The sequence below is a fragment of the Astatotilapia calliptera genome, chromosome 18 (assembly GCF_900246225.1).
Source record: "Astatotilapia calliptera chromosome 18, fAstCal1.2, whole genome shotgun sequence".
Taxonomy (NCBI): domain Eukaryota; kingdom Metazoa; phylum Chordata; class Actinopteri; order Cichliformes; family Cichlidae; genus Astatotilapia; species Astatotilapia calliptera.
Window position 1 is genome coordinate 29,565,009 of NC_039319.1, and position 16,042 is coordinate 29,581,050.

Consider the following 16,042-nt stretch of genomic DNA (forward strand, 5'->3'; position numbering starts at 1 on the left):
ATTTTGGCAGAGAACATTTTAAACAGTGCATAAAATAGTGTCAGAAATGTAAATATGAAAGATGTAGAATTACCAAGAAAACTAGGGAACCATCCAGCCCCAGCATCTAGAACATAGTACAAAGTACTCGTTAGAGTCACCATTTAACACATTCAGGTAGGGGTGCAACGATACACAAAATTCACGGTTCGGTTCGATACTTTGGTGTCACGGTTCGATATTTTTTTCAATACAAAACAATGTTCATACCTTTTTAATTTGTCATTTATTAAATTTATAAATATATATTTTAACTCAAAAGTACAGTTTGTAAATTTAATCTTGCTGAAACAACAAAGTAATAAAAAATAAATCTATCAGATCGAGAAATCACTCATCTTTGGAAAAGAGAGTTTATTACAGAGAAATGGCTCTTTCCAAAATAAAAGCTATACTATAACGCTTCTTCTGGGGTATATTCTCAGCAGCATATTAAACATATCAGGTCCCCATAAGGAGAATCACGTGCTAACGGCTGTCTAAATGACTCGGGTAAAGTTTGTAGCATGCGTGCTTGTTGTTTTTGTCTGCTTCCACTTGCACTAGGATGATGTCAGCGTAAATGCGCAGTCATATTCATTGCATTCCCACTAGTGCTGTCAGCGTTAATCTCGTTAAAATGACACTAACGCCATACCGCGGCAAATCTCCATGGTGGGGGCTGGGTGGCGTCACCACGTTAACGAGCTAACTGCGCTAACGCACTAGTTCCCACCAATGTAATTGAGCATTGCGTGGCACATCCGACATACTCTTTTACTTTTGTCCATGACGCGCTTACCATCAGCATCATGCTTCACATGAAAACCAAAATAGTTCCAAACGCCGGATCTGAATGAGGGTGGGGGAGGTTCAATTTCGGGTAGCGTTGAGGCAGTTGCCATGTTGCAACGAGCTTAATTTATGTCTTGCTAGCTTGCGCTGCCCTCAGTGAATCTGTACTCGACAGTGCAGCTGAGGCGGAGTAGTCGAACACAGATCCACTGAGCGCTCAACACAGACAGCATCGTCAGAAGAAAAGTTGATAAAATAAATAAAATTTTTTGTATTGTTCGATACATATGCGTGCCAAACCAAAAGCACTGTATCGAATGGTTCAATATTGATACGAGTATTGCAGCACCCCTAAACTCCGGCTAATTAAAAAAAATAAAAAAAATAAAAAAAAAAATAAAAATCATATATACACACACATACGTGTGTGTGTGTGTGTGTGTGTGTGTGTGTGTGTGTGTGTGTGTGTATATATATATATATATATTTATTAGGGGTGCAACGATATTCGTATCGATATTGAACCGCTCGATACAGTGCTTTCGGTTCGGTACGCATATGTATCGAACAATACAAAATTTGTAATTTATTTTATCAACTTTCCTTCTGACGATGCTGTCTGTGTTGAGCGCTCAGTGAATCTGCGTTCGACTACTCCGCCTAGGCTGCACTGTTGAGCGCAGATCCACTGAGCGCTCAACACAGACAGCATCCTCAGAAGAAAGAGAGCAGGGCAAGCTAGCCAGACAGAAGTTAAGCTCTCCTTGCAACATGGACCTCCCCCACCCTCATTCAGATCTGGTGTTTGGAATTATTTTGGTTTTCATGTGACGTATGACCCTGAAGGTAAGCGAGTCATGGACTAAAGTAAAACAGTGTGTTGGATGTGCCATGCAATGCTCAATTACATGGGTGGGAACTAGTGTGTTAGCACAGTTAGCTCGTTAACGTGTTGGCCGTCTAGCCCCATGCACGGGGCGATCGGCGGTAGCTCGTTAACGGAGATTTGCCGTGTTGTGGCGTTAAGGTCATTTCAGCGAGATTAACCTGAAAGCACTAGTGGGAACACAACGAATATGACTGCACATTTATGCCGACATCATCCTAGTGCAAAGACAAGTGGAAGCAGACAAGCAAGCATGCTACTAACTTTAGCCGAGTCATTTAGACAGCTGTTTAATATGCTGCTGAGAATATAGCCCAGAAGAAGCGGATAGTATAGCTTTTATTTTGGAAAGAGACATTTCTCTGTAATAAACTCTCTTTTCCAAAGATGAGTGATTCCTCAAACAGATACAGGGCTCGCAAAGTCGCTAGCCCGACGTCCCGGTGCTAGCGATTTTTTCAGTCGGGCTACCAAAATCCATCTCTTCCCTGCCCGTCGGGCTATTGTAGGAAGGAAAAATATATGTCAATGCTTTTTGCATTCTTGTAGCTGGGTAATTTTGTCATTGGCATCGGTGAGCCACTGTCAATATGTGACATATTGAAATCGCGTTTGAATTTGCGCTTGTTTTTTTGCTTTCACTTTGCAATCGTGCGAACTGTGTATAGAGAGCGACAGCACTGATCTGTGAGTGATGATAATTTGTGCACCAATTCCTCTGACATCGTCTTATTAATCGTTAGCTTACTATGCAAACATGACAAGTGAAATCTCCCGCAGCAAGCTTAAACATGTGAGAGGTTGATTGCGCAGAGAATCGCTGAGCTTATGTGAGTGCGTGTGTAAAAGCAGCAGGATAAGACAGGTCAGGGTGAAGAAGTGACAGCCAAAAAAAAAGCTTACCACAAAACGGAGAAGTTATGACAAATCAGACTATAAGGCAAAAAGAAAGTGCAGCTTTATGGTTTCATGGACAAAAGAATTTCTGTGGCTGCAATATGACGAGCTAAATAACCAGGGCTGCACATAAGTGGTCCGCAGGTGCGCATTCGCTGTCAAAATAAAAAACACGCACAAGGGTTAGGGTTAAATTTAAAAACTGTACTTTTGAGTTAAAATATATATATTTATAATTTTAATAAATGACAAATTAAAAAAGGCATGAACATTTTTTTGTATCGAAAAAATATCGAACCGTGACACCAAAGTATTAAACCGAACCGTGAATTTTGTGTATCGTTGCACCCCATATATATACACATGTATGTGTGTGTGTGTGTGTAATGTAATAAATATATATATATATATATATATATATATATATATATATATATATATATATATATAAAAATAGTAACAATAATAATAACAATAATAATCTAAAACAGCCCTTAACAGGTGTAGTTTCAGTCACGTGGCTTTACGGAGCAGAAAAGAGAAGAAAAATAGATTACAACCCTCTCCCAGGTCAGCTCCTCTGCTGCACGGTCCCACTCCAGTGCATTCCAGTTCAAATCTTCTGCAAAGGAGAACACAGACCAGACAAACACTAAGAAACAACAACAGCAGCAGTGAACCCTCTTCCTTCCCTTATTACACAAGTACATAGTACTGAAGGGCTGGACTTTATCTTTAAAGTCATACCCAGACGCTTTTGGAAACCCCTCCAGTGTGCATCATCATGTGTAGTAAAGGTAGTCCAGACACATCATGTATTAAAAATATGATGAAGATAAAAAGGTGGCTACGAGGCACTCAGGATACTGAACAGAATTCAGCTGGAGAAGTAGTAAAAGTGCCGACTTGTCCTCAAAGAGCAAACATGCAGCTGAAAAAGGAAACAGCCAATCATGTTGTTTCTCTGACACACATGTGCAGTAGAGGTTGGCACATCAAGTCCCCATTGTAGTTAACATGTAAACAAATACATTTTTTAAAACTTTCCTAGTTTACTGTAACTCTAATGCAAATTAGCTTTGCATTTATTCAGTGCAGAGAGGCTGAATTTGCTGACACCCTCGATTTAGTGGTTACTGAAGCTGTGAGGATCTGTATCAGAAGTATAACCTGCAAAGAAAAAACAAAACAGAAACCCATTTTGAAGCTTTAGGGCAAAGACAAATATCTAAAGCTGGTTTTATTAGATCTAGCCTGCGGCTTTTATGTCCCTGTGACCACAAAAATCAATACTGAGGCTCTCTCCATTTATTTAGATAAGAGCTTACAAAAAACAACAACAATAAAACAAATTAAAGCTGCAAGCAGCGTTATGAGGGCCCTCGCACCCCCGGCACGTCGAGCCACTGCCAACACCTCAAACCGGCACGTCCGATGTGATGTCACATTGATGGATTTCATGCTTTTAATCACCAGCTAACATTTCATCTTATTCAACCAGGATTATAGTCATGCCACTAGGTGGCGCTCTAACCATTATTGACAAATAGCATAACAAACATTTCCAAGCTCGAGTCTCATCACACCTGCGACCTTTGGGAGAGATTGGACATTGTGTTTTTTAGTGACAGCAGATTACTGCTTTTTGCGAGTGATTGAAACTCTACGTGCCGCCATGACCACCCCGTTTCCCTGAACGGAAAAAGCTTCGCAATTTAACATCACAAAGGTCTTTAGATTCTACACACTGAAGAATGGTTCAAAATGATGAAATCCCTTGGAGGAGTTCGTCAAAGTATGAGGCCTGAAAAGGGGGGAAAATGTCATCAAAATTACACATTAATTTTAAAATGGCTGACTTCCTGTTCGATTTGGGATATTGCTCCAAGAGACTTTTTTGTACATCTTGATATCTTACACAAGCTTACCAAGTGTCAGACTCATAGATGAAACACAGAGCAGGGGCTGATGTTTTGAAATATTTTAGGGGGCGCTGTGGAGCCATTTTGCGCTATTCAAGGAAAATGGTTACATGACAACAAAGCCTTCAACCATTTGGAGGTGTGTGCCAAATTTCAAGCCTCTATAAACTTTCCAAGCCCCTCAAAAGCCACTTCATTTTTCACGGTGAACAGCGTTGCCACCAGGGTGCACCGTTCAGTTTAAAGTCACAATTTTTGCACTAAAGCATCATCAAGGACTGATGTTGATATTCACCGCTTTTGAGGTGACCACGATGAACCTGTGAAAATCAGTACAACAAAATTAAAGCCATGACATTTCCTGTTGCCACTAGGTGGCGCTGTCCGTATTTCCGACAATGGGCACATCAATCTGTTCAGGGCGGGTCTGACATCATGCCTGTAAAGTCTGGTACTGATCAGACTGGATTTCATTGAGTTATACTAATTTGTTTCTTCATGGCGTGACATCAAAGTTCGCCATGCTGCTGGGGTCACACCCTTTCGCGAAAACTCACAGTTTTCACTGTAACCCAAGACCAACTCCTTAAGGGTTTTCTGGAGAAATTTGAGGCTGCAGATGTCACCCATCACTATACTGTACCCCAAAGTGTAAAACATAACATTTCCTGTTCCCACTAGGTGGCGCTGTCCTTGAGGTCAAATATGGCAGTTGAAATATGTTCAGGGGTGGAGCCTTATCATATGTGTTCACTTTGGTCAAGGTCAAAAAATGTATGACAAAATGAGAGGCAATAAGATTTTCATGGCGAGTCATCGAAATTCGCCATGGCGCCACGGCCTCATAGTATTGTGAAAACTCAAAAGCTCCGCAATTTAACATGGCACAAGGGTGTAGTTGACACTGTCCAAATTTGAAGGTTATGAAATGAAACCCCAAGGAGGAGTTCGCAAAAGTTCGAGGCATGGAAATGGCAAAATTAGAGCCAAAATGTCACCTTCTCTTCCAAATGGCGGACTTCCTGTTGGGTTTGCGTCAATGGGCCCACAGACTTTTTTGTTCGTCTTGGCATGATACATATGTGTGCCAAATTTCATACATGTAGCTCAAACGATGTGGTCGTAGGGCTGCATTTAACAAGGCATAGGTGGCGCTCTAGAGCCATTTCCCAGTGCTCATATGTAAAACCATTAAAATACAAAATTTTTCACCAGACCTGGCATGTGTGCAAAATTTCATGAGTTTTTGAGCATGTTTAGGCCCTCAAAAAGGCCCTTGTTTCGCCTGAATAATAATAATAATAATAATTAAAGCTGCAAGCAGCGTTATGAGGGCCCTCGCACCCCCGGCGCGTCGAGCCACGCCCAACACCTAAAACCAGCACGTCCAATCTGATGTCACATTGATGGAATTCATGCATTTAACCACCAGCTAACATTTCATCTCATTGAACCATGATTATAGTCGTCCCACTAGGTGGCGCTCTAACTATTACTGACAAATGGCATAACAAACATTTCCGAGCTCGAGTCTCATCACACCTGCGACGTTTGGGAGAGATTGGATATTGTGTTTTTGAGTGACAGCAGATTACTGCTTTTTGGCGAGTGATTGAAACTCTAAGTGCCGCCATGACCACCCCGTTTCCCTGAACGTAAAAAGCTTCGCAATTTAACATCACAAAGGTCTTTAGATTCCACAAACTGGAGATCGGTCCAATCTGATGAAATCCCTTGGAGGAGTTCGTCAAAGTATGAAGCCTGAAAAGAGGGGAAAATGTCGCCAAAATTACACATGAATTTTAAAATGGCTGACTTCCTGTTGGATTTGGGATATTGCTCCAAGAGACTTTTTTGTACATCTTAATATCTTCCATGAGCTTACCAAGTTTCAGACTCATAGATAAAACACAGAGCAGGGGCTGATATTTTGAAACTTTGTAGGGGGCGCTGTGGAGCAATTTCGCGCTATTCAATGAAAATGATCACATGACAACAAAGCCTTCATCCATTTGGGGGTGTGTGCCAAATTTAAAGCCTCTATAAACTTTCCAAGCCCCTCAAAAGCCACTTCATCTTTCATGTTGAACCGCGTTGCCACCAGGGTGCGCCGTTCAGTGTAAAGTCACAATTTTTGCACTGAAGCATCACGAGGGACTGATGGTGATATTCACCGCTTTTGAGGTGGCCACGATGAACCTGTGAAAATCAGTACAACAAAATTAAAGCCATGACATTTCCTGTGGCCACTAGGTGGCGCTGTCCGTATTTCCGACAATGGGCACGTCAATCTGTTCAGGGCGGGTCTGACATCATGCCTGTAAAGTCTGGTACTGATCAGACTGGATTTCATTGAGTTATACTAATTTGTTTCTTCATGGCGTGACATCAAAGTTCGCCATGCTGCTGGGGTCACACCCTTTTGCGAAAAGTCACAGTTTTCACTGTAACCCAAGACCAACTCCTTAAGGCTTTCCTGGAGAAATTTGAGGCTGCAGGTGTCACCCATCACTATACTGTACCCCAAAGTGTAAAACATGACATTTCCTGTTCCCACTAGGTGGCGCTGTCCTTGATGTCAAATATGGCAGTTGAAATATGTTCAGGGGTGGAGCCTTATCATATGTGTTCACTTTGGTCAAGGTCAGAAAATGTATGACAAAATGAGAGGCAATAAGATTTTCATGGCGAGTCATCGAAATTCGCCATGGCGCCACGGCCTCATAGTATTGTGAAAACTCAAAAGCTCCGCAATTTAACATGGCACAAGGGTGTAGTTGACACTGTCCAAATTTGAAGGTTATGAAATGAAACCCCAAGGAGGAGTTCGCAAAAGTTCGAGGCATGGAAATGGCAAAATTAGAGCCAAAATGTCACCTTCTCTTCCAAATGGCGGACTTCCTGTTGGGTTTGCGTCAATGGGCCCACAGACTTTTTTGTTCGTCTTGGCATGATACACATGTGTGCCAAATTTCATACATGTAGCTCAAACGATGTGGTCGTAGGGCTGCATTTAACAAGGCATAGGTGGCGCTGTAGAGCCATTTCCCAGTGCTCATATGTAAAACCATTAAAATACAAAATTTTTCACCAGACCTGGCATGTGTGCAAAATTTCATGAGTTTTTGAGCATGTTTAGGCCCTCAAAAAGGCCCTTGTTTGGGGTGAATAATAATAATAATAATAATTAAAGCTGCAAGCAGCGTTATGAGGGCCCTCGCACCCTGGCGTGTCGAGCCACGCCCAACACCTAAAACCAGCACGTCCAATGTGATGTCACATTGATGGAATTCATGCATTTAACCACCAGCTAACATTTCATCTCATTGAACCATGATTATAGTCGTCCCACTAGGTGGCGCTCTAACTATTACCGACAAATGGCATAACAAACATTTCCGAGCTCGAGTCTCATCACACCTGCGACGTTTGGGAGAGATTGGATATTGTGTTTTTGAGTGACAGCAGATTACTGCTTTTTGGCGAGTGATTGAAACTCTAAGTGCCGCCATAACCACCCCGTTTCCCTGAATGTAAAAAGCTTCGCAATTTAACATCACAAAGGTCTTTAGATTCCACAAACTTCAGATCGGTCCAATCTGATGAAATCCCTTGGAGGAGTTCGTCAAAGTATGAAGCCTGAAAAGAGGGGAAAATGTCGCCAAAATTACACATTAATTTTAAAATGGCTGACTTCCTGTTGGATTTGGGATATTGCTCCAAGAGACTTTTTTGTACATCTTGATATCTCCTATAAGCTTACCAGGTTTCAGACTCATACATAAAACACAGAGCTGGGGCTGTGGTTTTGAAATTTTGTAGGGGGCGCTGTGGAGCCATTTTGGGATATTCAATGAAAATGATCACATGCCAACAAAGCCTTCGTCAGATTGGAGGTGTGTGCCAAATTTCAAGCCTCTATAAACTTGCCAAGACCCTCAAAAGCCACTTCATCTTTCATGTTGAACAGCGTTGCCACCAGGGTGCGCCGTTCAGTTTAAAGTCACAATTTTTGCACTGAAGCATCACGAGGGACTGATGGTGATATTCACCGCTTTTGAGGTGGCCACGATGAACCTGTGAAAATCAGTACAACAAAATTAAAGCCATGACATTTCCTGTTGCCACTAGGTGGCGCTGTCCGTATTTCCGACAATGGGCACATCAATCTGTTCAGGGCGGGTCTGACATCATGCCTGTAAAGTCTGGTACTGATCAGACTGGATTTCATTGAGTTATACTAATTTGTTTCTTCATGGCGTGACATCAAAGTTCGCCATGCTGCTGGGGTCACACCCTTTCGCGAAAACTCACAGTTTTCACTGTAACCCAAGACCAACTCCTTAAGGCTTTCCTGGAGAAATTTGAGGCTGCAGATGTCACCCATCACAATACTGTACCCCAAAGTGTAAAACATGACATTTCCTGTTCCCACTAGGTGGCGCTGTCCCTGGTGTCAAATATGGCAGTTGAAATATGTTCAGGGGTGGAGCCTTATCATATGTGTTCACTTTGGTCAAGGTCAGAAAATGTATGACAAAATGAGAGGCAATAAGATTTTCATGGCGAGTCATCGAAATTCGCCATGGCGCCACGGCCTCATGGTATTGTGAAAACTCAAAAGCTCCGCAATTTAACATGGCCCAGGTGTGTAGTTGAAACTGACCAAAGATGAAGCTTATACGACCAAATCCCAAGGAGGAGTTCGCAAAAGTTCGAGGCATGGAAATGGCAAAATTAGAGCCAAAATGTCACCTTCTCTTCCAAATGGCGGACTTCCTGTTGGGTTTGCGTCAATGGGCCCACAGACTTTTTTGTTCGTCTTGGCATGATACACATGTGTGCCAAATTTCATACATGTAGCTCAAACGATGTGGTCGTAGGGCTGCATTTAACAAGGCATAGGTGGCGCTCTAGAGCCATTTCCCAGTGCTCATATGTAAAACCATTAAAATACAAAATTTTTCACCAGACCTGGCATGTGTGCAAAATTTCATGAGTTTTTGAGCATGTTTAGGCCCTCAAAAAGGCCCTTGTTTCGCCTGAATAATAATAATAATAATAATAATAATAATAATAATAATAATAAGAAACGGAGCAGATACAATAGGGCCTTCGCACTCTCAGTGCTCGGGCCCTAATAATAAGAAACGGAGCAGATACAATAGGGCCTTCGCACTCTCAGTGCTCGGGCCCTAATAATTAAAGCTGCAAGCAGCGTTATGAGGGCCCTCGCACCCCCGGCGTGTCGAGCCATGCCCAACACCTGAAACCAGCACGTCCGATCTGATGTCACATTGATGGAATTCATGCATTTAACCACCAGCTAACATTTCAACTCATTCATTCATGATTAGTTAGTCGTTCCACTAGGTGGCGCTCTAACCATTATGTACAAATGGCATAACAAACATTTCCGAACTCGAGTCTCATTATGCCTGCGACCTTTGGGTGAGATTGGACATTGTGTTTTTGAGTAACAGCAGATTACTGCGTTTTGGCGAGTGATTGAGAGTCTACGTGCCGCCATAACCACCCCGTTTCCCTGAACGTAAAAAGCTTCGCAATTTAACAACACAAAGGTCTTTGGATTCCACACACTGAAGAATAGTGCAATATGATGAAATCCCTTGGAGGAGTTCGTCAAAGAACGATGCCTGAAAAGAGGGGAAAATGTTGCCAAAATTGCACATTAATTTTAAAATGGCTGACTTCCTGTTGGATTTGGGATATTGCTCCAAGAGACTTTTTTGTACATCTTGATATCTCCTATAAGCTTACCAGGTTTCAGACTCATACATAAAACACAGAGCAGGGGCTGTGATTTTGAAATTTTGTAGGGGGCGCTGTGGAGCCATTTTGGGATATTCAATGAAAATGATCACATAACAACAAAGCCTTAACCACATTGGAGGTGTGCGCCAAATTTCAAGCCTTTTTAACTTTCCAAGCCCCTCAAAAGCCACTTCATCTTTCATGGTGAACCGCGTTGCCACCAGGGTGCGCCGTTCAGTTTAAAGTCACAATTTTTGCACTAAAGCATCATCAAGGACTGATGGTGATATTCACCGCTTTTGAGGTGGCCACGATGAACCTGTGAAAATCAGTACAACAAAATTAAAGCCATGACATTTCCTGTTGCCACTAGGTGGCGCTGTCCGTATTTCCGACAATGGGCACATCAATCTGTTCAGGGCGGGTCTGACATCATGCCTGTAAAGTCTGGTACTGATCAGACTGGATTTCATTGAGTTATACTAATTTGTTTCTTCATGGCGTGACATCAAAGTTCGCCATGCTGCTGGGGTCACACCCTTTTGCGAAAAGTCACAGTTTTCACTGTAACCCAAGACCAACTCCTTAAGGCTTTCCTGGAGAAATTTGAGGCTGCAGATGTCACCCATCACTATACTGTACCCCAAAGTGTAAAACATGACATTTCCTGTTCCCACTAGGTGGCGCTGTCCCTGGTGTCAAATATGGCAGTTGAAATATGTTCAGGGGTGGAGCCTTATCATATGTGTTCACTTTGGTCAAGGTCAGAAAATGTATGACAAAATGAGAGGCAATAAGATTTTCATGGCGAGTCATCGAAATTCGCCATGGCGCCACGGCCTCATAGTATTGTGAAAACTCAAAAGCTCCGCAATTTAACATGGCCCAGGTGTGTAGTTGAAACTGACCAAAGATGAAGCTTATACAACCAAATCCCAAGGAGGAGTTCGCAAAAGTTCGAGGCATGGAAATGGCAAAATTAGAGCCAAAATGTCACCTTCTCTTCCAAATGGCGTACTTCCTGTTGGGTTTGCGTCAATGGGCCCACAGACTTTTTTGTTCGTCTTGGCATGATACACATGTGTGCCAAATTTCATACATGTAGCTCAAACGATGTGGTCGTAGGGCTGCATTTAACAAGGCATAGGTGGCGCTCTAGAGCCATTTCCCAGTGCTCATATGTAAAACCATTAAAATACAAAATTTTTCACCAGACCTGGCATGTGTGCAAAATTTCATGAGTTTTTGAGCATGTTTAGGCCCTCAAAAAGGCCCTTGTTTCGCCTGAATAATAATAATAATAATTAAAGCTGCAAGCAGCGTTATGAGGGCCCTCGCACCCCCGGCACGTCGAGCCACTGCCAACACCTCAAACCGGCACGTCCGATGTGATGTCACATTGATGGATTTCATGCTTTTAATCACCAGCTAACATTTCATCTTATTCAACCAGGATTATAGTCATGCCACTAGGTGGCGCTCTAACCATTATTGACAAATAGCATAACAAACATTTCCAAGCTCGAGTCTCATCACACCTGCGACCTTTGGGAGAGATTGGACATTGTGTTTTTTAGTGACAGCAGATTACTGCTTTTTGCGAGTGATTGAAACTCTACGTGCCGCCATGACCACCCCGTTTCCCTGAACGGAAAAAGCTTCGCAATTTAACATCACAAAGGTCTTTAGATTCTACACACTGAAGAATGCTTCAATATGATGAAATCCCTTGGAGGAGTTCGTCAAAGTATGAGGCCTGAAAAGGGGGGAAAATGTCATCAAAATTACACATTAATTTTAAAATGGCTGACTTCCTGTTGGATTTGGGATATTGCTCCAAGAGACTTTTTTGTACATCTTGATATCTTACACAAGCTTACCAAGTGTCAGACTCATAGATGAAACACAGAGCAGGGGCTGATGTTTTGAAATATTGTAGGGGGCGCTGTGGAGCCATTTTGCGCTATTCAAGGAAAATGGTTACATAACAACAATGCCTTCATCCATTTGGAGGTGTGTGCCAAATTTCAAGCCTCTATAAACTTTCCAAGCCCCTCAAAAGCCACTTCATCTTTCATGATGAACCGCGTTGCCACCAGGGTGCGCCGTTCAGTTTAAAGTCACAATTTTTGCACTGAAGCATCACGAGGGACTGATGGTGATATTCACCGCTTTTGAGGTGGCCACGATCAACCTGTGAAAATCAGTACAACAAAGTTAAAGCCATGACATTTCCTGTTGCCACTAGGTGGCGCTGTCCGTATTTCCGACAATGGGCACATCAATCTGTTCAGGGCGGGTCTGACATCATGCCTGTAAAGTCTGGTACTGATCAGACTGGATTTCATTGAGTTATACTAATTTGTTTCTTCATGGCGAGACATCAAAGTTCGCCATGCTGCTGGGGTCACACCCTTTCGCGAAAACTCACAGTTTTCACTGTAACCCAAGACCAACTCCTTAAGGCTTTCCTGGAGAAATATGAGGCTGCAGATGTCACCCATCACAATACTGTACCCCAAAGTGTAAAACATGACATTTCCTGTTCCCACTAGGTGGCGCTGGCCCTTATGTCAAATATGGCACTTGAAATATGTTCAGGGGTGGAGCCTTATCATATGTGTGCTCTTTGGTCAAGGTCAGAAAATGTATGACAAAATGAGAGGCAATAAGATTTTCATGGCGAGTCATCGAAATTCGCCATGGCGCCACGGCCTCATAGTATTGTGAAAACTCAAAAGCTCCGCAATTTAACATGGCACAAGGGTGTAGTTGACACTGTCCAAATTTGAAGGTTATGAAATGAAACCCCAAGGAGGAGTTCGCAAAAGTTCGAGGCATGGAAATGGCAAAATTAGAGCCAAAATGTCACCTTCTCTTCCAAATGGCGGACTTCCTGTTGGGTTTGCGTCAATGGGCCCACAGACTTTTTTGTTCGTCTTGGCATGATACACATGTGTGCCAAATTTCATACATGTAGCTCAAACGATGTGGTCGTAGGGCTGCATTTAACAAGGCATAGGTGGCGCTCTAGAGCCATTTCCCAGTGCTCATATGTAAAACCATTAAAATACAAAATTTTTCACCAGACCTGGCATGTGTGCAAAATTTCATGAGTTTTTGAGCATGTTTAGGCCCTCAAAAAGGCCCTTGTTTGGGGTGAATAATAATAATAATAATAATAATAATTAAAGCTGCAAGCAGCGTTATGAGGGCCCTCGCACCCCATCGCGTCGAGCTACGCCCAACACCTACAACCAGCACCTCCGATCTGATGTCACATTGATGGAATTCATGCATTTAACCACCAGCTAACATTTCATCTCATTCAATCATCATTATAGTCGTCCCACTAGGTGGCGCTCTAACCATTACTGACAAATGGCATAACAAACATTTCCTAGCTCGAGTCTCATCACGCCTGCGACCTTTGGGAGAGTTTGGACATTTTGATTTTGAGTGACAGCAGATTACTGCTTTTTGGCGAGTGATTCAAACTCTAAGTGCCGCCATGACAACCTCGTTTCCCTGAACGTAAAAAGCTTCGCAATTTAACATCACAAAGGTCTTTAGATTCCACACACTGGAGATTGGTTCAATATGATGAAATCCCTTGGAGGAGTTCGTCAAAGAACGGTGCCTGGAAAGAGGGGAAAATGTTGCCAAAATTACACATTAATTTTAAAATGGCTGACTTCCTGTTGTATTTGGGATATTGCTCCAAGAGACTTTTTTGTACATCTTGATATCTCCTATAATCTTACCAGGTTTCAGACTCATACATAAAACACAGAGCTGGGGCTGTGGTTTTGAAATTTTGTAGGGGGCGCTGTGGAGCCATTTTGGGATATTCAATGAAAATGATCACATAACAACAAAGCCTTAAGCACATTGGAGGTGTGGGCCAAATTTCAAGACTTTTTAAACTTTCCAAGCCCCTCAAAAACCACTTCATTTTTCATGGTGAACAGCGTTGCCACCAGGGTGCGCCGTTCAGTATAAAGTCACAATTTTTGCACTGCAGCATCATGAAGGACTGATGGTGACATTCACCGCTTTTGAGGTATCCACAATGAACCTGTGAAAATCAGTACAACAAAGTGTAAGACATGACATTTCCTGTTCCCACTAGGTGGCGCTCTTCATATTCCTGACAATGGGCACATCAATTTGTTCAGGGCGGCTCTGATATCATGCCTGTAAAGTCTGGTACTAATCAGACTGGATTTCATGGAGTTATACTAATTTGTTTCTTCATGGCGAGATATCAAAGTTCGCCATGCTGCTGAGGTCACACCATTTCGTGAAAAGTCACAGTTTTCACTGTACCCCAAGACCAACTCCTTACGCCTTTCCTGGAGAAATTTGAGGCTGCAGATGTCACCCATCACAATACTGTACCCCAAAGTGTAAAACATGACATTTCCTGTTCCCACTAGGTGGCGCTGTCGCTGACGTCAAATATGGCAGTTGAAATATGTTCAGGGCTGGAGCCTTATCATATGTGTGCTCTTTGGTCCAGATCGGAACATGTATGACAGAATGAGAGGCAATAAGATTTTCATGGCGAGTCATCGAAATTCGCCATGGCGCCACGGCCTCATAGTATTGTGAAAACTCAAAAGCTCCGCAATTTAACATGGCACAAGGGTGTAGTTGACACTGTCCAAATTTGAAGTTTATAGGACCAAATCCCAAGGAGGAGTTCGTTAAAGTACAAGGCATGGAAACGGTAAAATCAGACCCAAAATGTCACCTTCAATCCAAAATGGCGGACTTCCTGTTGGGTTTAGGACATTGCCATAATAGACTTTTTTGTTCGACTCTGAACGTTATATAGGTGTACCGACTTTCAAACATGTAGGTCATACCCATACCGGGGGCTCGCGTTTTTCATTTTTCTAGGTGGCGCTACTGAGCTAATTTTCCCTGGCCATGTCTGAGAACATTAAAATACGTAAATTTTCACCAGACCTGACGCGTGTGCAAAATTTCATGAGTTTTCGAGCATGTTTAGGCCCTCAAACGGCCAATTCATTTGCCGAAATAATAATAATAATAATAATAATAATTAAAGCTGCAAGCAGCGTTATGAGGGCCCTCGCACCCCATCGCGTCGAGCTACGCCCAACACCTACAACCAGCACCTCCGATCTGATGTCACATTGATGGAATTCATGCATTTAACCACCAGCTAACATTTCATCTCATTCAATCATCATTATAGTCGTCCCACTAGGTGGCGCTCTAACCATTACTGACAAATGGCATAACAAACATTTCCTAGCTCGTGTCTCATCACGCCTGCGACCTTTGGGAGAGTTTGGACATTTTGATTTTGAGTGACAGCAGATTACTGCTTTTTGGCGAGTGATTCAAACTCTAAGTGCCGCCATGACAACCTCGTTTCCCTGAACGTAAAAAGCTTCGCAATTTAACATCACAAAGGTCTTTAGATTCCACACACTGGAGATTGGTTCAATATGATGAAATCCCTTGGAGGAGTTCGTCAAAGAACGGTGCCTGGAAAGAGGGGAAAATGTTGCCAAAATTACACATTAATTTTAAAATGGCTGACTTCCTGTTGGATTTGGGATATTGCTCCAAGAGACTTTTTTGTACATCTTGATATCTCCTATAATCTTACCAGGTTTCAGACTCATACATAAAACACAGAGCTGGGGCTGTGGTTTTGAAATTTTGTAGGGGGCGCTGTGGAGCCATTTTGGGATATTCAATGAAAATGATC

The 16,042-nt window shown here is 42.5% G+C and overlaps 1 protein-coding gene across 1 annotated transcript in view; it reads right to left on the reverse strand.

Moving 5' to 3' along the window:
* The window catches only part of LOC113009975 (E3 ubiquitin-protein ligase MARCH6-like), a 36,974-nt gene that overhangs the window by 14,157 nt on the left and 6,775 nt on the right, over nt 1-16,042 (reverse strand). Inside the window, exons 8-9 of the mRNA XM_026148698.1 lie at nt 3,157-3,218; nt 74-106 (exon numbers count right to left, since the gene is read on the reverse strand). Coding sequence (XP_026004483.1) covers nt 74-106; nt 3,157-3,218 — 95 coding nt within the window. The remainder of the gene's footprint in view (nt 1-73; nt 107-3,156; nt 3,219-16,042) is intronic.